Source organism: Centruroides vittatus, unplaced genomic scaffold, assembly GCF_030686945.1.
Source record: "Centruroides vittatus isolate TY-2023 unplaced genomic scaffold, ASM3068694v2 contig_357, whole genome shotgun sequence".
NCBI lineage: Eukaryota > Metazoa > Arthropoda > Arachnida > Scorpiones > Buthidae > Centruroides > Centruroides vittatus.
In genome coordinates this window covers 2,939,513-2,965,001 of record NW_027122180.1, presented here as the reverse complement: position 1 = coordinate 2,965,001, position 25,489 = coordinate 2,939,513, and the positions used below count along the sequence as shown (strand labels likewise).

At 25.1% G+C, this 25,489-nt stretch overlaps 1 protein-coding gene across 1 annotated transcript in view; it reads left to right on the top strand.

The window, feature by feature from the left end:
- The window catches only part of LOC136974848 (glutamate receptor ionotropic, kainate 2-like), a 61,175-nt gene extending 35,720 nt beyond the window's left edge, over window positions 1–25,455 (top strand). Inside the window, exons 11-15 of the mRNA XM_067269828.1 lie at window positions 516–877; window positions 1,456–1,654; window positions 20,937–21,162; window positions 23,049–23,305; window positions 25,122–25,455. Of these exons, the coding sequence (XP_067125929.1) occupies window positions 516–877; window positions 1,456–1,654; window positions 20,937–21,162; window positions 23,049–23,305; window positions 25,122–25,286 (1,209 nt within the window). The 3' untranslated portion in view covers window positions 25,287–25,455. The remainder of the gene's footprint in view (window positions 1–515; window positions 878–1,455; window positions 1,655–20,936; window positions 21,163–23,048; window positions 23,306–25,121) is intronic.
- Window positions 25,456–25,489: the final 34 nt, after the last annotated feature.

Sequence of the window (25,489 nt, the reverse complement as noted above, 5' to 3'; positions counted from 1 at the left end):
TATATATATAAAATGACTTAATAATTTATATATAAAAAGTTTCTCTAGTATTCTAAAACTTTATGATATAAAATAAAATTAAATTTGAAACATAAATTGTAGGAAGTAATATAATTTTAGATTTGATACGGTTAGAAGTTTACAAACATCATAAGTTATTTCACATAGGTCTACTGAAAAATTTCCTATATATATATATATACAGTATATATTGAATATATTTTTTATTTCAAGACAATTTAGCACTCATAAATTATTCAATATCTTAATTTAAAATTCTAATTTTTAAAATTCTCTTATTTAAAAAATATAATTATGAAAATCTATAAATGAAAAAAATACTTCTTATAATTCATTTTTTCTGAAAAAATTTTATAATCTATCCTTTCTCTTGTCTAAAAATTTTTAAATTTAATTTTTAAACGCAGAGAAGAATTTTTCTAAAATATTGCTATAATAATTTAAATCGACTCTATTGTTAAATTATATTAATTAAATTCTATTTTAAACTGCAGAGAGCAGATTTAGCCATAGGAGACTTGACTATAAACACTCAAAGAGAAGACGATGTGGACTTCACAATGCCTTTTATGAATTTGGGAATTGGTATATTATTTAAAAAACCGGCTCGAAAAGAACCGAGTTTATTTTCTTTTCTGTTCCCCTTTTCGACACCTGTATGGATTTATATGGCTACAGCATATTTAGGAATGACAGTTGTAGTATATATCTTAGCTCGCTTGTCACCATACGAATGGATAAACCCACATCCATGTGAAATGTATCCAGATATACTTAGCAATCAGTTCAACTTCTTAAATACTTTATGGTTTTCAATCGGTTCACTCATGCAGCAAGGATCTGAACTCGCACCAAGGTAAACTTTTGGATTCTATAGTGAACTGATTTTATTAACTAACTCGTCAATATAAGAATTCAGTATAAAGTTTCGAGTAAATATTTATGTTTAACTGATGTAAATCTATTGTTGTGAACGTACTCTCTGCATGGAAATATTTTTAGTATTATGAAATGCAGAAAATAAATTTATGTAAAAATGTAAAACTTAGTTTCGTGCAGTCGCATAGACTTTCCTATGTATTAGTATTGAAAGTTTATAGTAAAGTTTATAAAAATGAACATGGTTTATATAGCATATAGTCTATATATAGGGCCTATATATATAAGTTTTCCATTCACTGAAGTGTTGAAGTCAAGTCAGATTAAATTTTAAGTGTAAAAAATCAATATGTTTTTTAGACATTTTGTCAAAGAATAAGTAGAAGAAACTATTATAATTATTTAATAATTTTTAATAAAAAATTAATCTAATTTGAAATTTTTTTGAAATAATTTATGTTATTAATATTTACACATGTCAGGTTATTAATAAAGTTATAAATAATATAATAACGTAAATAATCTTATTCAGAACTTTATATTGTTATTTGTTAGAGCATTATCAACGAGAATAGCTGCTGGGTTTTGGTGGTTTTTTACTTTAATAATAGTATCTACCTATACCGCTAACTTAGCAGCTTTTCTTACATCAGCAAGATTGCAATCACCAATAAAAAACGTGCAAGATTTAGCAAAACAAACAGCAATTCCCTATGGCTGCTTGGAAAAAGGATCTACTAGAACTTTTTTTAAGGTAATATTTTTTGCTCTTAATTTTATATTTATTGATAAATTTTAACGAGAAAAAATAACATTAATAAACAATTTTTTATCAGTTAATTTATAATGATTTGAATATATTTAGATATTATTGTTTATCACATAAAAGTTTATAAATAAATGTTATTTAATGTCATAATTATTTATCAATTAATAGTAGAATTGCGTATTAAATAATAATATATTTCATCATTATATGTATTATTTTTCAACTTGTTTCAAAGTAATTGATTCTACGCTCGCATTTATATCTACTTTATTTATATAAAATACTTAGCTTACAATCGTCACGAAATTTTTGTTATTAATAGTTTATATTGGGATTAAAAGAACGAAGGTGACGAGCCCGGCGAGCGAAGCCCCCAGTTACTCTATAAAATCATTCAAAGTTAAGAATGCAAAAGCGTTTATACGTTCTAGATGATTTAAAATAGATATCAAACTTAGCCAAGTGAAATAAGCAGAATTTAGCAACTAATAATTATTCTTGTTAAATGACCAGACTCTATGAAAGAACGACGTTATTTGGGAAACCGTAGGAGACATTTTCGTATCTGTCTTGCTGCTGTTATCTAATGATGGACGATTATAACCAGGGACGGGCAAAGTCAGGCTATATTTTCCTATCATACATCCTCTGCTCTCGAGTGTTCCTTGATAAAATAGATAACTATAAATTTATTAATAAGAACAACAATGCGTTAATAACAAAATTTTTAATAACTCACTGAGTATAAATTATTGAACTTTGATGAAAGTAACAAGTTTAGTTTAATAAAATTCCATCTTAACTTCATTATATTTTCATAAAGCCAACACAAAACTTACTTCTACATCAAGTAAACTCATAATATGTTTAAATTTATCATATCTTTCAAGTATTTTATTGTATATTACTATTTTTTTGAAAAGATTTAATAACTTTGATATGCTAATAAAAATTTATAAGATATGCAAATTAAGATTTTATTCGTAAGATATTTTGTTTAATAGCTTATTTAATAGAGAATATTATTACAAGAATCATAAAGTAAAGACTGATGTTTCTATTAAAGCAATTATATGATTGTAACTGATATAATTACATTTATTACTACTTAAATAAGTCTAAAATTTTAGAATTCTTCAAATTTCTAGATCTATATTTAAATTGGAAACACAATTCCTTGTATATTTTAACTCTACCTATGCATCGAAGTTTACTTGATTGTACTGAACTGTACATAATGTAATATAAATAGGAAGATTTTAAACAAATATTTTAATCTTCGTTGGACAAAATAGACTTTTATTATTATAATGAATGACTTCTATAATTATGTATGAATTACATTAGTTGTATTCAATTGGAAAATCAAAATATTAAACATGCAATTCTCATGGTTAAAGGTTAAATAATTTTATTTCGTTTAATTTCAAGGAATAACCACGTTTAAGAAGTGATTTTAATTAGAAATCCTAGCCATGACTTTCGATTAATGAAGCTTGAGTTAAAATAAATTAAAATTCGTTTGGGTTTTATATAAGTGTCTATTTTGTTGTCATCGTGGTGTGCTACTCTTGTTTGTTGTAAGTTCTTAACGTTAATTGGTTTTTTAACAAACCATTACCTTTTACTCGCAACATTAAGAAAGTAGCATTAACTGATTGTGCTTTCTGAAAGTGTGTATTGGACACTCTCGGGGAATTAAACTTTTGTTTTACTTACAAGCTGCATCCTAAGTGAATTTATTTTGTAAACAACCTTGCAGAATTTAATTAATTCTAATTCTAATTTTTTTTAGTTAATTGCGTTCTTGCAATATTATAATTATCATAATAGATGTTGATAAATTTTTTACTTTAAAATGATATACAGTAGAAACTATATTATAAACATCTTGAAAAAATTTAATTTGACAAATGAACTCCTTCAGGAAATGAAAAAAAATGCATACTTTTATGCATAAAATATAATTTATTTTTAAATTATTCGAAAGCAATTAAATATAGTTGCGTGAATAATTCGAAGAGACTGCACGAAAAACATTAATGAATATAGGAAAGATGATGAAGTATAAACAAAACATGTTTGCGACATGCTTTTTTCAATATTTTATTATTAACAGTTAAAACAAATTATTATTTTAAATATTACTTGTAAAAGAAGACGTGTTTCACGACAAATTTACTATTAAATTATTTTTAAATGATGTTATTTACTGATAAAATTAAAATTTTCGTGTATATATTTTTTAATTCGAATTTAATTCGAAGTCCCTCTATATAAATATATATACTTCGAATAACATTCTAAAATTAAACAGAAAGAATGAAAAAGTTAAATTAAAATTTTCTTGAAATATTACATATTAATAGTCTAAGATAGAAAACACCGATAATGTTTATTGAATTTTTACTAATCTATTAATGAGTTATCCATCTAGCTGTGCTATAAAATACTAATGGTATTACCAATATTTTTCAGCCAGTACTTTTAATAACTTTTGGCTCAACCATGCTTTTTTTAATGATATCGAAGAAATTTATCATTATTAGAGTTCTTTATAAAAATATAATTAATTTTGTAAGTAAATAATTGGAATTTTTGAAATTTTATGCTTAACTACAGGTTTATATGCTTATGTTTGATTAATTATTATCGCGTGCTTCTTAGAAATAATAAATTCTTTTAGTAAGGGCAAAGTTTAATTGTAAAAGGATCTTAATTTTAAACAATAGGCCTATACTTTGATCTATTTAATATTTTAATGTAAAATATAAAGAGTAATTACATTTGGAATTTAATCATAAATTTTCTTAGTTTTAATTTTAGTTATTATTGTAATTATTTGATTTTATAACCTAGTTATATTTTTACTTTTATTTAAAAAGTGAACATTTGTAAAGATAATTATATTTTAAGATGTTCTACAGATAAAGTTTCTAAACATAAAGTTAAATATAGTTGCGAAATAAACTTTGTAAATAAAGTAACTCATTCTGTAGTTGCGACACAATATTATAGAATTATTTTATGCTTAATAGTATAATCTATATGCTAATGCTTTGTTCTATTTATGATAGGACATCATATTTATCACATTAGGTCCTCTAACATTTGAAAGATAATTTAAGAGAAATTTAAAATTTAATTTTTTTATTGTCATCATATGCCAGGTTGTGCGAGTGCCAAAATTTTAATTCTATCTCGTTTATTCCGAAAATATCCATTTCCGGGATAAAATATCAGTACAACATAAATAGGAAATTTACTATTAAAAATCTTAATGGTATTTTTAAAGTATAACTATTATAAAACCTTGAATTAAAAATTATATATTTCATGTTATTTAAAATATTTCAAATATACACACAGGTATATATATATAAACTAATTAAATTTTTAAATTCTATAATCTTAATGTTACAAAATATTTTAATATTTAAGTTCTAAATGTGGAATAAGTTATGAAATGTAGACTTAAACAAAATTTGCAACATTTGCCTTTTTATTAATTTAAAAGATAGCATTTTACTAATGGACATATTTTTAAAACATTTTACACTACAGTTTTAGTTTATATTTATTATAAATTTTGTAAATATTGTAAAATTTTTAAATTTAAAAGTTTTATTATTAGGCCTATATAACTGTTTAGATGAAGTAATGATGAAATAAACTCAATAAGTTTTAAATAAATACAATGCAGTACAATAATGTTTTTATTTAATAATTTGGGTAGATTCTTGTAGGAGAGTTAGAGTTTAATTTATTTCATTATGACAATATATACATGAATATATTTTAATTTCTTTCTACCTCAAAAAAATAAAGGAATAAATTAAATACTTATTGAAGATAAGGGTTTATAGTATAAAAGTTAAAAAAAATTCTACATAATAAAAAATACGAAATTCATACATTCAAAAATAAACATGTTTTATCATTATTAAAAACTTAAAATTGTCAAATTTTTATTAAGGAAACAATAGTTGATTGATAGGAACAAGTAGACTTCATGGCCTTAGAAAACGTCATTTAGCTTTTAAAAAGAAGGTTTTATAAAGAAAAGATTTAATAAGCGAGTAACAGTCACTACGTAACTTCTTTAATTCTGATAATGGTATAAAGATTTATGGATTTTACATTTTAGAAATGTTGAATAAACAATAAATTTTTATTTTTCAAATAATTTGATTACACAAATTGTGATTAGGCTAATATTTTAGTTGTCAGTTTGCAAGTTTTTTTTAATAGAATCAATATATTAAAATAACATTCATTTTCTACTAAATGAAATAATATATTTATTATATTTAAATAAATATGATAATTATTTTATTCAATTTGAATTATCCAATATTGATATAAACGATGCTTTGTAATGAACAAATATGTATTATTATTGAATATAAAGGATTAATAAATGTTTAGAATAATAATGATAGAATTTTAAATTCACGTAACATTAATAAACATTTACAAGACATTTTAGCTGAAAAATTACCAGTCGTAATCAATGCAAAGGTTACTAAATGAGGACCCTGAAGAATTTCGAAAAATTATATTTAAGCTAAAAAATAAGCTTACAACTGAATATAAAATGTTTACATAAGTAATTTACTGTATATTTTTGATAATTAAGGCATAAACATAAATATACACATAAAAATATACAGCACAGTTTCTTTTGATTAAATTGTTGTTAGGAATATTATAAAAATTTCAAAGAAATTTATTCATATTTTGAGTTACGGTGTTTGATATTTTGAGTTACGGTGTTTGTAAATATGTATTTGATGACAGTTTTATGAATATGAATGTATATTAAAAATAAATATTTTGAAAACTTTTGTTTACATAACAATTTTTTAAAATATTCATATTACTATAATTAACTTTTAAGAAGCTTCATAATTTTAGATCCAAGATAAGATTGAAAACGAAGATAAAATATTAGAAAAACTGCCATAGTTTTATAAGTTATAATAAAAACAACAACAATTAACTGACTAGACGCAGAAAATCCTATATATTTGGAAATTACTTATTGATTTTAGTTAAATTATAAGTTTTACGAGTATTTATTTTAATCAATGCATGTAGTACTTTATTTTCACTTTTATTAATTAATTTCAATACAACACGATAATCCAATAATAAAAATAGTAATAATAGATTCTACTTGAAATTTCATACACGTCAAAAATTATCACGAGATACTAAACAAGAAACTTTACATTTTTATTATTCAAAGATATAGGCTTAAAATATATTATATTTTTAAAGAAAAATTTAATAATTGGTGCTAGGGTTATTCACCTCAATTAACTTATTTAAGAATTTTGGAATTTCTTTGGATCTGTTAATATTCCCTCCTTTTAATTTTATCTAAATCTATGAAGTTCTTATATTAAAACCACCATTATTTAAAAATGCTACTGTGGTGTTTTTCTGTGTGCCTAAACAAAACTGAAGAACGTTAGAAAATCTTTTCTTCTAATATTCAGTTTTATTTATATAATTATAATGTCAATTTTTAAGCCAAATATAAACGCTAAATTCATAAATAATTACATAAATAAAACTGAATATTAGAAGAAAACTTTTCTAATATTCTACAGTTTTGCTTATGCACACAAAAAACACTAAAGAGAAAACATTAATATATAAATATATATTTTAACAATGGTAGTCTCAATACAAGACTACAATTATTAAAATAATTAGTTATATACATATGAATATAAATATACATAAGTTAATTAGGTTTCTATTTGTTTTACATCTAATTTTCTTTTTCTCTTCTAGATAAAGAGGAAATTAATCGCATTTTGCAACTAATTTATCAACAAATTTTGTAATCAAGTTAATTATATACATTAATATAGTATATATACCTCTTTTTTAGAATTTCTATAATTAATTATAAATAATTATTATTATTAAATTATACATCTGTATTAAATCTTGTTATTATTAACAATATTATCATTTAGTAAATATTTATGTTAAATAATTTAAATTTAAATTTTGAAACTAATTATAATTATTATACAGATTTTTTAACATGAATGCAAACGTACAGTATACAGTATTATATACAGTATATATAATGTATTTATGTATGTAATATATGTAATTATATATATATATTTTTTATGACAACTTAATTGAAACAGTGGGAATTTATAGCTCTAGATTTTTTTTTTTTTTTTTCAATTTGCAGCCCAATAATCTTTGAAACTTCATTCTTGACACGATATATTTCTGCATAAGGTATGATTTGGGTATTCGTGATATCTGGATTAAAAACTGTTAATCCAATGGAAATTTGGATAGAAAATTCGATGGCACTTGGCCTTGTCGAGTGATTAACTGGCTTATGAGTTTTAGTTTAGTTTTATTCATATAAGCTTATGAACAATGGCGTGTCCATGTTTTTATTTATTTTCTCCGATTTTGTACTCTCGTTTGCACTGTCGATAGGTCTACTTTTCTTATCTTTTTCGTAAATAGTCACGTGCATTGCAAATAAATATGGCAGCATATCAGATTATACATTTAGCTCTTCAGTTATTCTTGTTTTGTCAGCTTCGATAGTTTTTGGGTGATCTGATTTTCTTTCAAGTACAAATTATATCAATAATTACTAACTCGGATCTGTAAAAACGTTGAGGTGAAATTTGACATATCTACGGATGTCAAGCACTGCCTTCACATCAATTATTATTAATGAATCACCTTGTAATCTGATTCATACTACCGTCACCTCGATCATATTTACAAGTACATTTTCATGATTTTTAAATAACATATAACTTAATATTGATAATAGAATATGAGATAACAATGCTAAAATATTAGGCTATATGATGTTATATTAAATATATTTAAACAAATATATTCAAATAAAAATTTCCAAATGGGTGTTTATATCGAGTTACAATCGAATTTACTATTTGAAATTAGCTTCAGATGCACTTTAAAATGCTAAAATAAAAAGGAAAGGAAGAAAAAGAAGGCATTAGTCGATTATTTAAAAAACTTTTTGGTAACATCTGTTTTTAATAAAAGTAATTTTAATTTGTGTTAAGTAGTTAAAAAAAACTTTGATTCGAGGAAATTGAATTAAACAATAAAATTGTTTTACTGATATGTGATAAATAACAGATTAACGCATTAGGAGAATGTAGACGCAAACTGATTTTGAATATTACATTACTAAAAAAAATTATAAAACAAGAAGAGCGATAAATAAATTAAAATACAAAGAATGCCAGCAGCAGAATATTTAATCCTTTTAGTGTCCGCAGAGTTTTCATTGACTTAAATCATCTATGATAGATTTAAAACTATCTCTGGAAAATCCTCTTTATAGTAATTAATGAAACTTTTGAATAATTAAGACACTAAAGCTTTTAATTTTGTTAAGAAAGTTTATTTGTTATCATAGGTAATATAGAATAGATGAGACAATGATTAAAGTAATTAAAAATAAAACACAATTGGAAATATAAGTGCATTTTAAGTTTACAAAGTAAATACATTATCTATTTTTTAATAAAAATTAGAAAATTTATAATAATAAAATTAAAAGTTTTAATAATACGACCTGATAAATTTTGCATATAGAAACTTAAAACTGCTATTTAAAACAAAAAAAAAGAATAACAAATTACTCTTGTCTGTTCCGATATAGTTGTGTCACATTTGAAGATTTTTTCTTTTTCTTTTTGACAGTTTCTATTCAAATTGGTATTAAATTGGATCGATATGTTTTATGTTTTTGCTTTAAGCTGATCCGAAATCGCCTGCTTTTTATTTAGTTGTTAAAGCAGACTTAAAGACAATCAAAGAAAAAGATTAAGAGCACCTGTTGTCATTGCAAAATTGCTTGAAAAGTTATAGAATAAGTGAAAATTTATGGCCAAATAAAAACTCAAAAATGAGTAGTTATGCTTGTAATGCTGTTTTGCAATTTATACTGCAACGCTCTAAAAATAAAAAATAAAAAACAGGACTATGGTGTTATATACTGCAACAAAAGTGTTTAAATTTCCCCGCAGAAGAATTTTACGATTGGGGAAATAAACAGTACATTCAAAAGAATAATGATGGTACAGTAGAGAGTCGAAAATCGGAATCAATTGAGGACTGGGGTGGTTCAGATTAGTCATTTGTTCCGATTACCAATTATGTACGAAAAAATATATTAATCTGTCCGATGTTCAAATTTTTCTCCGTTGCGTGTCGCTTCGTGTTGAATTTTTCTCCGTTGCGTGTCGCTTCGTGTTGAATTTTCGTCGATTTTAAGCCTAACGAAAATTTTTATTAATAATAATCGAGGCTATCGTATCGTTAAAAATTATTTCTGCATTTTGTACAAACAAAATGAATATATTGAAGAATATAAAAACATGAAAATTATACTTCAGAAGTAAATTTAGTATCAAAAACGTTCGATTCAGCACAAAACAGTCCGACTGAAAATCGTGCCGATTACCGGCGTTCCGATTTACGACTCTCTACTGTATATGGAAGTAATGCCAAAAATTGTCTGTAAGAGGAAAGAAAAGCTGAGAGATGAGAATTGTCTTCTAAATATTCTAAAAGGTAACTTTATAGTTATGTTAATTAAATAAAATTACTGTTTTCATTTAAAATTTTCTTGATTCCAGTAATTTTCTTAGTAAATGTGACAGTTATTTCGGGACAAAACTCAAAAGCTAAATGTGAACAAAGAGAGTATAAAAATTGCAGTTATTCGGATGCAATGAAAAAATGTAGTGTTAGTCAATGTTTCTTGGAATTAAGTAAAAATTATATAGGGTCCCAAATTCACGAATTTTGGAACTTTTATGACATTTCAGGTGATATCTTATGCATCTATGGGACCGTCCTCCACTAGTATGTGGATAGTTAAATTAATAAAGCATCTACCACGTTCAATTCCTTTTCGTTTCACAAAGTTTTCAGTTTGCATTTATGTAACTATTCCTAACTATTGATAAAGTTAAGAAGTAAAATATATAGGATGATTAACAGCATGATATTGCATTACTGTATATTATTTCAAATAGTATAGAAAACTATTTTCTAAATGAAAAACATCTTTCAAACGAAGAGCATGTAATTTTATTTGCTTAAATATAATTCAGTAATTAAATTATCATTTCATTTTTTAATATTTATTTATAGGATGCTTTCTAAGTTTGTTTTCAGAAATTTTTTTTCAATATCTGTAGAGTGATCGTGTTACTTGAAAGTTGTTTTTTTAAATAAATTTTGGACGGGACGAAATGTTTTTAGTTTGATTAACTACAGTTAATGATTCGCGAAGATGTACAGTACGTTGAAGTTTTTAGTGGTACAAAGTTAAAAGGATTAATTGTAGGCCCTAATTGTTTATATACATAAATACACAAATATCATGTTTCAGAAATGATTTCTACATCATATATAAAATCAGCTAAATATCTCCTGTATACTATTTGCTATGCTATATATCAATATTACTTAACACTTAAATAGGGGCCCAGTTTCCCGCAGAATGCCCATTCGGAAGGCACCCCTCTATGAAAGATCGCCTTCGTGTTGCCTTAATTTATCTTTCTTATCCATCCTTTCGTCCATAAGCATTAAAAGGTCCTTTTTTCAAGATTATCGCGGATTCTACCAGAACCGCAATAGGACAGACGAGTGGAGAGGGATTGGGCCAACATATCAGACACAGATCATTTCCAAAAAATTCCTAGTATTTTTCAACCTATCCTGGTTTCCCCAGAGTGATAGCACGCCTTAACCGCCTCGCCATCAAGCCGGCCACATTTTAGCACTAACATAAAAACTAATTATTTCAAGTATGTTTTAACACTAATTCAAAATCCCATTTTTCAAATTTTATCGCTTTGTAATCCAGCTTAACATAAATGACATAACATAATTCAAAACCCACGTCTTTAAATTTTAATAATTTTATAATTCGTAAAGTTTTATAACTTTCTCTTTACGGACATTAATTAAATAATAAAATGTCCACGGGGGAAAGTTGTAAAACTTTTTAAATTATGAAAGTATTAATTGTATGTATATATATATTTGAAAATCTCAAATATATATATACATATATATAATATATATATATATACATATATATAATTTAACTGGAAATTTTTATTAAAATTTAAAATCTGAAGGCAATCTATATAAAATCAGTCTCCTTTACATCCATTTTCACATTCAAAGAATAAGAGAATGACGTTGGCACCGACCTTTCATTCTAGACTACTTGACTGTCAAATAATGATAAAATTATCTTTTTTTCAATGGACATTTTAAAAGTTTTAATAATTTTTTTAAAATATAAAAAAAGAATAGTGATTCGTTCTTATATCTGAAGAACACACTTTACGTTTACCTCCCAATGAGCTTTTTATGCTTTAAAAATTTAATAATAAATGGAACTTTTATCACTTTTTTGATGATCAAGTAGCTTACAACGGAAGGTCAGCACTAACGTCATTTTGTTATCCCTAAAATGTGAAAGTAAACAAAAGACTGATTTTACATGAATTTTTCTTCAAATTTTACAAAGACAAATATTATTATAAAAAATAGTCATTTCCAATATTGCATTTTTCAGTTTCACAGACAATTTGCATTTAATTTCTAGAATAAAAACTTTTGATAGCAATATAAAGTCATTTTCATTGTGTACACAGTGCGAGTTAGATTTATATTATTTTTAAGAACTATACAATGTAAATGTATTTGTAATTATGTAGTGTTTATTTTTTATTTTATCATATACAAACGTTTATACATAGTTAATATGTGAAATTTATATTAATATTTATTAAATTGGGCTTTTTTTCTTTGTTTGTTTGTGCATATGCACACACAGTACGTATGTGTATATGTATATAATTAAACGAGTGTAAAAGTGATTGAAAAATTTTTTTAAATGAATAAAACAAATGTACGTAGTGCAGAAAGACTGTAAAGTTTTAAAATATTTTAAAATATTTATTTTTATTTCGTTCTAAAAAAGATGTGAATGCATGCTGCATATTTACATTTCACAAAAACATAAATTTTTTTCAAATTGATTTAAGGTCTATTTCTACTAAAAGCAAGATATACGTTAAAAATATTTCTTAATGCAATATTGGTGTTTACAATACAAAAATTCATTTGAAAAATACACAGAAATAAGAAGTTTGTATTATCTTAACAGTTAATAAAAGAATGAAAAATTTTTTATTGTTATTTTCTGGAAACAAAAAATATTTCATTTTATATAATTATATTAGAAACTCAAAACAAATTTAAAATATTTAAATATTTTTTTATAAAAATAGAATAAAATAGTCTTGAATAATATTTTATATCTAAATAAATTATTTTATTTTGAAGTAATTTACATAATTTATTAACTTTTTTATTTAAAAAAAATACTAGTAAATACTAAATGTAATTAATTTATTCGAACTTTAAATAAACAGTATGTTAAAATAATTTATTTATTTTTGAAAGTGATTTTTTTTCCTTAATTAAATTATACAACGATTCATTTGGTTAAAAGATTATATATATATATATATATATATAACGTAAAATTTTAATTCAAGATTCTTAACCCAATAAAAACTTATGCATTCACTCATTTTTAAAATGCATTATTATTAACTGTAAAAATAAAACATTAATTACTATTGGATAATCACTAAATATTCATTTAATGATGATATTCATCTTGAATGCCAGGAATTTTGAAGATATTGTACTGTACGTAAAAGTTTTTAAATGTAAAATTATATAAATTAAAATTTAATGCACATAAAAAGTGCATTAAATTTTAATTTATACTGATATAAAAAATCAGTAAAAAACATTATTAAATTTACATAAGACAATCTTAATTTCCGATTACTGGGACGTATTATATGGTGATGTTTATAATAATGTTCTTCTCTAGATTTTTGGGTGTTAAAAATGGTTTTTAGTTGGTCAGGATACTTCTGTATACAGAAAAGGATTTCGCAACGTATGAGGAGGCCAGTGACAGAACTTGAAGTTTGCAACTGCAAATGGTTCCAAGTTCCTTGAATTTTGTGTGTTTTCACCATCAATTTACTCTGTTGATTTGCTTAATTACCTCTAGACCTGGATGTTTTTAAAGACTGCAATCAATTTTCTAACCGTTCCTCTGCCTACATTCCCTAGAAAAGACTCAATCGAAGTTGTAAAATCAGCAAGAATTTGTAAATTCAGAAAGTTCCAATCCTTGGATTTCCAACTTTGTTATCATCCCGCAACTACCGTGAAAAGCGAGCTTGTATCAAAGCTAAGTTTTTCTTAAGGAATATTGATTAATTCTTACCTGTTTCGCAACTGAAAAAAATTTTATTAAAGAAAACACCTTCATCTATCTAGATTCACCATCTGGTTATAATCGGATAAAGATAGGGATTACACTGTTTAGATCTTTACTCTGTATGGTATCTCACAGAACACTTTTTAAATAGAGGCAATTAATCGACTTCAAACTGCTGCATCTCGGTGGAATCCATGTGCCAGGCATCATGTTTGGACAAAGAACCCAGAGAACATCTTTAGCTTTTAGTATACATATAAGGAGCGGCATTACTAAAATTAATAGTTTCTTTTCCTTTATGCCAATTGTCCATAATATATCTAAAAGTAAATACATTACAAATAAATAAATTTTCTTATAAAACTATGATTAATAAAATGAAATTTTAAGAAATTATTGATTATTTATCTTACGCAAAAAAGTATTTACAAAACATGTAATAGTTGCAGGCCTCGGAGTCGCTCACTTTTCTCACTTGTACTCACTTTTCTGAAGTATCCTCACTTTTCTCACTTTTCAGGTCATTTTCTCACATTTCTCACTTTTTTGGTCATTTTCACGTGCTTAATTAAGATGTGGGGCAAACCAAAAATAATTTTAAAGCCAAACGAATTGCCGAATTATCGGACTATCAGAATAGAATTTTTTAGAAGAAAATACGCGGCCCTGAGCAGACTCAAAATTGCAACTGCCCGCTCAGTGTCGTTAGGTTATAGAAAACAAAAATTTATTTAACGTATTTAAAAAAATCTTTTATGCACTTAAAAAATCCCTCTCATTACAAATTCAGAAGCCAGTGTTGAGTAAAGTTATGTACTCATGCCATATTTTCATTATTCGCCAAAATCTACCTTATCCGAATTGCATTTCCTTCTACAGAGTTTAAAAATAAGTATTCTAAGCATCCCTGCAGTTTTGGCTGTTTTCTAAGAAAATCACTAAAGTCCTTTTGCAGGGGAAAGCACATTACGCAGAGGGATTAATCTCTCAAGCTGACAACACTGCTGCCGCTTTTAAATTCAAAATATATAATTATTAAAATTAACACGAGATAGTAGCGTAACCTCCTACCACTAAAAAAGATTTCGTTTCTGACCATTTAGTTATCCTGGTTATAGCCCAATAATTTGGCAGATTATTTGGTTTTAATTAACAATCGGGTTATGGAGTTGTCGTTTACAAAAATATTTTTTTACTTGATTTATCTTTAAATAATTTCATAAACTTGAGTTTAATAAAATTACTTTAATGATTTCATAGCATATTGTTAACGTTAAATCACATCTACATCTTCCCATAAATGTATGTTTAAATTGACTACAAGTATAATTATTCCATATAGTAAGTGTTATTTTCATAAAATGTGTGATTACTTTGCTTGTGAAATATCCATTTTTTAATCTTCTCTTATGCCGATTATAATTGTGCATTAATTGAGAGACTAAAAAAGTAAACGAAAATGTAAATTCATATTTACATATAAAATTTACCAAATAAATTAAAATATTCGAAGTGTTGTAAAAAGTACAACACGTAATTGCTTGTGAGAAAGATTTTCACACGCTTCCCAAAGGTTAACAACTTTGCAACGATGTTGGTTTTTATTCATCTGCAGGAAAAAGTTTTTTGTTATTTATGAAATCATTAATAAAATATTATTTTACTTATATTATTTGGAGTATATTTATTTCAGATTTATTATTTTATTTGGAAATCAATATTTACACATCTCGAAGCATTAAAAAATAAACAGTTTCTGATAATGATAAATATCCGAGAATAGCCAAATTAGTGAAATCAGCATCGAAAATCCCGTTCCCATGAATGAGAGGATCAATTTTATGCCGGGCACTTTCTCCTGATAGAGCATCAGTGTTGGAAAGAATGCTTAATTCACTTTTGATTGTTAAGGAGGGACTAAACATGTATGACCAAAGCCCACACCTTGTACCTATTGCAAAGGACGACTGAAATTAGCTTCCTCGGTGCATAGAAATTATCAAGAATGATTGGAAAATGAAAAGAAGTTAAAAGAATAAGAGAAACGGAAAAAAGAGCACAGAAATGTTTTGAAGAACAACAAAAGAAAGCTGTTCGTAACATGAAGATTATGGAACGGCAACTGAGTTTAAACCAGAAAAATGTAGAAGAAAATGAAATACATGCGACAGTCTAAGTTTTGTTAGAAGCAGCAAACAAAAAAACTGGAGAAGGCTATTAACAGCAAGAACATGAATGAAGTACAAGCAGCACGTGTGATGCTTATTAGTGTTAAGTGTTCAAAAGCAAGAGGAAGCGAAATAGAAGGAAGTTGATAACATGCAGAATAATCTTAATAAAAGAACATCATCTTTCATGACTGATTATTTACAGAAGCCAAAGACATTTCAAGTATTCATGGTTTACTGGAAATACAGAAGCCACTGGTTATCGGGAAACAGAAAAAAAAAAACGCGATATAACCGAGTAATAAAAATTCTGGGCTTTTACTAAACAGATTATACATGCTATGGAATCTCTGTTCTTTCATCAGCAAGTGTTTCTGATATAAAATAAGCTTAGTTTTTCAATCCTGAATTTTATTCGTAGGTTATATCGAATTAATTGACGTTTACGTAAACATCGAAACCATGAACGCCCATTTAGCATTGTTTCTTTAACAATGACATTGAAAGACAAATACTGTCGATATAAAAACAAAACATCAATTGCGATTTTATTATACAGTACTATATAAATCGCTTATTAGAAATTCGTGTAGTTTATATTTTTCAATAAAAATTATAAATGCTGTAATTGAAAATTTAAAAAAAATGAATATTGAATATATAATAGAACATCAAAACTTATAAAATTACAGAGTAAAAATTCTCTAAAAAGCAAAATGAAGTTACTACTGTATAAAAATTTTAGAAGTTTTCGTTCAGAATTAGAGAGATCTTTTCCTTACACGTTATGCGGTGAATTCGAAATTTCACACCTTTATGTGAATTGACGCAATACCGTTAATTCACATAAATGTATGAAATTTCGAATTCACAGAAACTTGTAAATGAGGAGACTGTACTTAAAACTAATAAATAAACAACTTTTATATCAAAAGGAAACAAATGACAATCGATCTATCCACCTGTTCTGCATATTTAGCTCTTTCTCGTATTTCGTTGCAAATAGAAATTCAGTGGTAATTGGTAATTTAAAATTAATTGACTCAAATGCTTTTAAAATTTAGGGGACCAAAAAAACGCGATATAACGAGTGGCTACTATATTACAGTATATACAGAAATTTTTAAAATGTGTTTAACCATAACAGAATAAAAAGAAATAACAATTTTTACTGCTGTTTTGCTGAGTTTTCCTTCTGTGTTTTCACTTTGTTTTGTCACTATTGCACTCACTTTTTATTCACTTTTTCTGTATTTCAACTCACTTTTCTCACTTTTTCAAAGGGGAAATAGCACTCCTAGGCCTGTAGTTGCATGATTTGTCTTCTCCAGCACACCGCATGCGTTTGAATGTGGTTTACACGCTGTAAAAGTAGACAATTTCACCACTCGGTTTGACATGTAAGTCCCCATTTGTCCGTGCTTTCGTGGACTGTTTATTAAATATCTGAAATTAGACAGATCATTTTTGATGTCTGACATTATCTTAAAAAGCAATAGGCCAATAGCGAATTATTATTTTGATTTATATTTTTTAATTGTTAAGAATTATATTCTGTTAAATGAGAATGCCCACCTGTTCATAGCAGTATTATACGTAATTTCTTTGTAATGTAGACTCATCTGGTACAGAACAATTGCACCACTTTTCCAGGAACTGTTTAAATTTTGGCACTTATAACTTTTTCTACAGGATATTAGCTGTTAAAAACGCAGTACACATCTGAACTAAATTCGTCATTTATCTTTTGTTCATTTAGTGCATAAGTTGGACAGACAACTCTTATTGCATTATATATATATATATATATATATATATATATATATATAATAAAATATAAAAAATATATATATATATATATATTTTGCAGCATGCTATTCTAACTGGAATAGTTGAGTGCATTCTATGTTTTTGTAGCATGGCTGCCAGAAAATAATTTTATTGTCTACTATAACACTTTATTTGGGAATTCGCTTCTCCACGATTGTAATTTAGACGAAAACTACACTTCTTGGGTGCTATACACTTCTTGGGTGCTAAACTATACAGCTTCTTTTAACATTGTTTAGCTGAATCACACAGAAAAAAAGCCGGCTTAATAATGTAGGATAAGAATACAAGATGAGCTCAAGTAGTGTGCAATGTCTACAGGCTCGGCTGTCAGCGTGTCACTCTCTCTCTCTCTCTTTTTTATTCTTTATTTGAATGTTCCAATCTTTATTCGCGCCGTGTGCAAATCCCAACCATCGTTTCCGACCGTCACTTGGGTAGAAAAATTCCGTTCAAATATGTGCAGGAAATAAGGAAAATACGTTATGTTAAATTCCATAAATATATTTTTATATTACATGCCATAACCTGTGAAATGGGGAAAATAATGTAAAACAAAACTACCCCGATTCGGTTCAGTAAACGACCAGAACTTCAAATATAAAATTTAAACGTCACTCCATACAGACCAAAAAATGTTTTCATGGCAAAAGTACAGCAATAATAAAATAAAGATTTTTTTTGTTCTAGTATAACACATGAGAAAAATTTTTTCAACAGAATCTAAAATTATTTTCATTTTTTATTTGATTGCATTATCATAAAAAGGATAAAATTAGAAGACGGACCAAAGTGTTTTAAGATATCCTATACCAAAGTCAGTGCTTCTCAAGCTAATTGAAATGGTAACCTAAGATATTTTCTCCGACTTATTAGGAACATGCATTCGATTTTTATCATATTACTGTATTATCAAACTTGAGAATCGAGGTACCCGCATACGTTCTCTTGTATGTGGATACTGTACTGAACATACATACTGTAACATGACAGTTATCAAGAAATAATAATAACTATGAGATGCTAGGAACTAAACTTTTCGTGAACCGGTACCGGTCCGATAATCGCTACTTTAAGTAATATCTCTGTAAATTATGAGATCAATTGGAATATTTTTGTCCATTTTTGTTTGGACATTATTTTTAACAATAATTCTGTTAATTTGACTACGCGTGATGATTTAATTTTCATTAATCAATTTTTAATATTGTTATCCTTTTTTTTAAAAGGTTTCTTTATCAGGAATACTGCTTAATGGCAATGGATTTACATAAATTACAAAAAATTATTTTAAAATTAGAAATAAAAAATATTTTTTTCTAATTTTAAAAAAATATTTTTTATGTAATTTATGTAAATTCTTGCTACGTAATGACATTTGTGATAATGATACCGAATAATTGAAAACGAGTTGTTTTTAAATTAGCACTTTTTCAAATTGATGTTAAGACTAGTCATCTGGAAGATAATTTGATTTAATTTCTCTTATCATTGAAGTGTACAGATCTTGAAAATGAACAAAAAACTTGACACAAGATGAGTTTTCTGTGATGTCTACAGTTTTATATCCATGATATAAAATATTTATCCGAGTTTTTTGATAGATTACAGTTACAAATTAATATTTCGAATATGGTAAAGGTTTATTTTGCGCAGTGATTAAAGAATTCAATGAGATTCAGCTTATAATTATCAAACCAATTGATATTGTCTTCAAATCAACTGCTGAACGAACGTATTTTTAAAAAAATAATTGTATGAAGTTTAATTATATCTAAAATTTTGTGAAAAAAGACATTTTATTTATAATTTTAACATATCTCATAGATAAATATTTTTTTACATAATTGTTTTTATGAATTGTTTATAATATAAATTTATTTCAATATTTCAGATTTTTTGTGAAAGACTTTGTTAAAATATTCAAAAAATTAAAAATTTACAAATTTGATAAATTTTAACAAATAATATCTATTTTTCTACCTACGTTAATAAACTAATAGTTAATAACACTAATATAAAAATAAATTAAAATTTTATTTTTAAAAAATTATTATTATTAAACTTGAAATATATTTTAATAAACAGTATGGCAATTGTTATTTAAATGTTTAAACTATGAAAGTATATAAAGTTGAGAAGATTTTTGACAACAATTCATTAAAATATAAGGTAAAAATTTGAGCAAGTTTGTAATCTTATTTGATCATAATGGTTGCAGAGGAAGTTAAAAATATCCATTATAATTAACTCAATATTTGGATAAATACTTAGACAAACTTCGTAACGTATAGAGAACTAACCTCCCTCCAAAGATAGCCCATGGCTCTATTTTATGCACTGTTAAACTTTTCTGGGTTTAATTAGAACTTTTGTAATGGAGTTATGCATATTCACCTAATTTAAGTTTCCTTTAATTAGAGGATATAGTTGTTTAATTCAAATTAAGTTATGTTTTAAAGTGCAAACTAAGTGAATTGAAGAGTATTACGATAAAATCAGGAGAGAAAAATATCAATCGATATACTTTAAATGAACGATAAATAAACAATGTCGATCTCGCTAGATGAAATAAACTATAAACTACACAAAGCAATGCGCGAATAAAACTAAATTTTAGTAACCAATTGCAAGATATAAGTGGATTATTATATTATAGAAATTTGTTATTGAATTTATGCTGTATGCTAAGAAACGAAATCAAATTAATTTTAAAATAAAATATTTTTATAATATAGTATTAAATAACATGTATCGTATAATATAGCCATACATTTGATAATTGATTTCTTTAATGGTCTGTTTAATTTAAATATGTTTCTATCTACCGTATTTATACGCTTAATCGTAAATTCATTTTTTGTAAATAAAAAATAAATTTAACATCTCTACATAGAAATCAGACCATGAGATATACAGAAAAATGTCAAGATTTATGGAAGAATCCGGTACTTCAGTGTTTACCAACTCTAGTGAAATGGGTGTAGCAAGAGTTTTAAAAGGAAATTATGCATTTCTCATGGAAACTATGTCAATTTTATACGAAACTGAAAGAAAATGTGAACTGACTCAAATCGGAGATAAATTAGTCGATATTAATTATGGTATTGCTATGCCACCAGGTATGTATCATATTACGTTTTAATATTATTTTTATAAATTAACGTAATGACCATGATATAGAATTACTTGATATTACATAGCAATTATTTAAATGTGGTTAAATATATTAAATTTTTAAAATCTTCCATAATAATGACTTAAAAAATAATAATTTCCTGAAAGTCGATTAATTTTGTTTATTTTATCGAGTCTTATACGAAATTAATTCTATTGATAATTTATTAAAATAATTGAAAATTAATAATTAATTTTCTATTGGTTTATTTGTATTGCTAGTGATTTTATCTTTTCCGTGTTTTAAATTATAAATTTAGACAGTTTCGTATGTAATACAATTTTTGTTATACCATTTTTAACCAGAATCAATACAAAACTTCATCTATTGTTTAAATTCATGCATATCAATTATATAATAATATTCAACAAGCCAATTTCCCTCATTTGAAAATTACTATTACAATGATAGTTCTATATTTATTATTTGATTTGTAATATAATGATACACCCTTTATCATTATAATTTAAACTAATAAGTGGAATTTGTTCTATTGTAAAATGATTTTATTTTAAAATTCAGGCAGACTTAAATTATAGTTCAAATGGTGTATTGCAGCTACAGACAAAACTACTTATTTTATAACAGTTGTGCATAAAAACTATTAATCTTTAAATTTGAAAGCTTATATGTTTATAATATTCTTGGTTTATATACGTTATAAATTATTGCAAATCGGGAAAGATGCCACACTTTTTTGTTTTGATGGAAATGGCAGTGCAGTTTATTTATTTGTGTGCTTTGGACGCAATTACCAAATTCTGGATAGGTCTTTCGAAAGTACATATTGGCACAGAACAACAAAGATTAAGTTCCGTTTTTTAATAATGAATTTCCTTCTTATCTGTGTACAAATTAGGCATATTACCCCGACAATCGGGGTAAGGTGCCTACTGGAATCATTTTAATAAACAATCTGATTCCATTGTCAGTAGTTGCCGATAACGGAAAACAGTTTTCAATGCATGCTATACACAGTTTATGATTATAGGTTTATTAATAATTTCAGACGTGTCAATAATAAAGTTACGAAATCGATATGATATTTACCTTACTTATGAATTTATTTTAAAATTCAGTTTTTGGTTTTAAATATTTCGTTTTTTTATATATTCTATCATTTGTTTTTAAATGTATCATTAGTCATCTTATCCGCCAATCGAGGTGAGATATTTAGTACAGTCATTAAAATTAACATGGAAGTCGAAGGTCAGTAGTTGCTGACAATGGAAATATGATATAGCTATGCTTGCAAAGTTAACGGGTTCTCTTACATTATAACACATTTAAGTATGTATAACAGTTTTACTTTTCCTTAGAAATAATTTCCGAGGAGTTTCACTAATGACTCAATATATTGTACAGTACATTATATCAAAACAGAGATTGTTTGAGCTATATTGTGATACGCACAACCGATTTGAAAATTTCACGTTGAATCTCACTTCTTTTTAATTAATAGCCCATGTAGAAATTTAATAAAAATAGTAAAAATAAAGCGAGTAAAAAGATAAAAACTGTATAATTTATTATTTTTTATAAAATAAGTTAATCGTTACTGAAATTATAGTAATAATTATGTTCGTTATACATCTATATAATAAACGCAAATTTACAATTTTTAGGATAACACGAAAAATTATTATTATACATAAAATTTATATTTTACATTTATAATATATTAAGAACAAAACATAATATAACATTTAAAATACATAATGGTATAAGCATACTATTTTAATGATAAATTTAAACAGACTCAGATTAATTTAATTTTTATGTATCATATTATCCATTGGAAGTTAAAAGAAATCGTTAATTTTCTTATAGGATCTCCTTACGTGCCGTTATTCTCTGAATGCATACTAAATCTGCAAGAAAATGGGACATTAGCCCAAATAGAGGATAAATGGTGGAAGACAAAGAATAAGTGTCCAGAAGAGAAAACCTCTATTAACAATAACAGACTAACCATAACAAATTTGGGAGGAGTATTTGTAGTCTTAGGAATAGGTTTAGGATTTTCTGTAATTGTGATGATTGTGGAATTCTTCTGGAAAACAAAAAGCATTCCTTACGAAGAAAGAGTAAGAATATATTTAAATTAGTTATTTTCTCTTGTTTAATTAACTACTTTAATTCTTTTGCCAGTAAAACCAATAATATCCTTCTTAACAGTTTTATCATTTTCTAGTTTGATTTAAAATGTTTGTTTATTTTTTGTTTTACAGCGTGATAATTATTTATCAGATGCAGTACAGTACATTAATAAAGTGATAAATTAGTGATGTCGATCATATTTTAGTATTATCAAAGTGATCAAGAATAACAATTTTAAAAATATATATATATATACATATAAAAATTAGCAAAGAAAATGGAATATACAATTTTACGAATACATAAATTATTAAAGTAATTCAAATAAGTAGTAAATAAAAAGGTTTAGAGTTTATTTTTGCTATTAAAAATAAAGACATAAAAGCAAAATCAAAAGGAAAAAAATCTCTGATTAAAAGATTTTTTACAAAAATAACACTTAAAATTATTTAATGATATTTGAAAAATCAATATCCTTTAAGTGAGGTTTATGCTGATTTTAATTAAATAGCAATTATTTTTTATTAGAAAATAAAGCATAAAAAAGAAATTTAAAATTTGGGGAGTATTTTTTAATGCATTTGAACAGAAGATGTTTCTGTATTAAATTTTAAAAAATTGCAATCTTACATATAAAAAAGTATAAAAATATGATGCATTGTGAAATAGAAAACAGTAAAATGACAAAATACATTCTAAAAATAATAAAACATAATATTATTAAATCAATAATTAACGTTATGATTTTCTGAAAAGTGATTTTTATATCAGTTTCCATTTAAGATCTTTTTAAAAAATCATTACATAAAATATAAGTCTTTTCTTTTATATTTAGCGTATTATTATATTAGTATTTAGAAATTTAATTTTTCTCGAATATATAACTAAAACTGTAACTAAAATGAAGTTTAAATTTAAAATAATTATTATAACTTTAATCACAAATGAATATTATTAATTACATTTCTTAATGTTTGTTTTTAGTTGAAATGAAAAAATTCAGATAATTTTATAATGAAGAAATAATCATAAATTTAAATTAAAAACAAACATTAAAAGTAAAACAGAAAAAAATCTTTTGGAAAGTTAAACTCATTATACAAGTGTAACGAAATAACGAAATAAAAAAGTCTGATTTTACATATTTTAAAATAATAATCATTCACGTTTTATTTACGTCACTATTTAAACATTTATCATATTTTATTTATCAACCATTTTTAAAAAATACAGTCTTCTCCTATTTATATATAATTTTTTTTAAATTTAGGATAATATATGATTTCTATAACTTGATATAAACATTAAAAAATGAATTATTTGAAGTAACGTACTGTATATGTACTATATGCTTATTTTTATTTAATTTTCTTTGAAAATAAAGAACTCCTACCTACTATTAAAATAATACATCAAGTAGTTTAGATAAATACTATTTATTACAGATAATAATATCATTTTAAAAAGTTAAATAAAAATAAAAAGGAACATGGTCAAGAAACACGACATAAATAATTGAATTCTTAATAAATACCATAACTTTCCTTATTATTTATTATATTTTCTGTTATAAAAATACTTTAAGGTTATATTTTACTTGAAATTTTATAGAAAAGATTCATAAAATGAAAGTTTTCTAAAAGATTTTCTGCGATAAAAATAACTCGATGTTATAATCATGTCATAAAAAGTTCATTCACCTTCTACATGTATAAATAATCCTCATAGCATTTTTAGAAGAATTAATATTTTTGATATTTATAAAAGTTACATTAATATTTGATTATTTTTTATAATTTACAGAGATGTTTATGTATTGAATTCTTTCTGAAGATCAAAGATATCATAATGTGCGGCGGATCTACAAGAGTTATAGATAGAACTTCATTATATGCAATGGACGATAGTGTGACTAGAAGTTCTCTTTTCGGCACAACTTCGGCAAAAACTACAACATCGACTTCTTAAATTTTCTTTATTAATATTTATATATCTTTTAAAATATTTATATTTTCGTTTGATAAAATTTTGTACGGTGAAAGAAAAACTTTTTAATATTTAAAATCTAGTAAAGTACTTTTGTAAACTCTTTAAATGTTATACATAAGATATTAAAAAATTTGAATATTGACTAAAATTTTATTAACTAATTTTAACTAAAGTTGCAAACT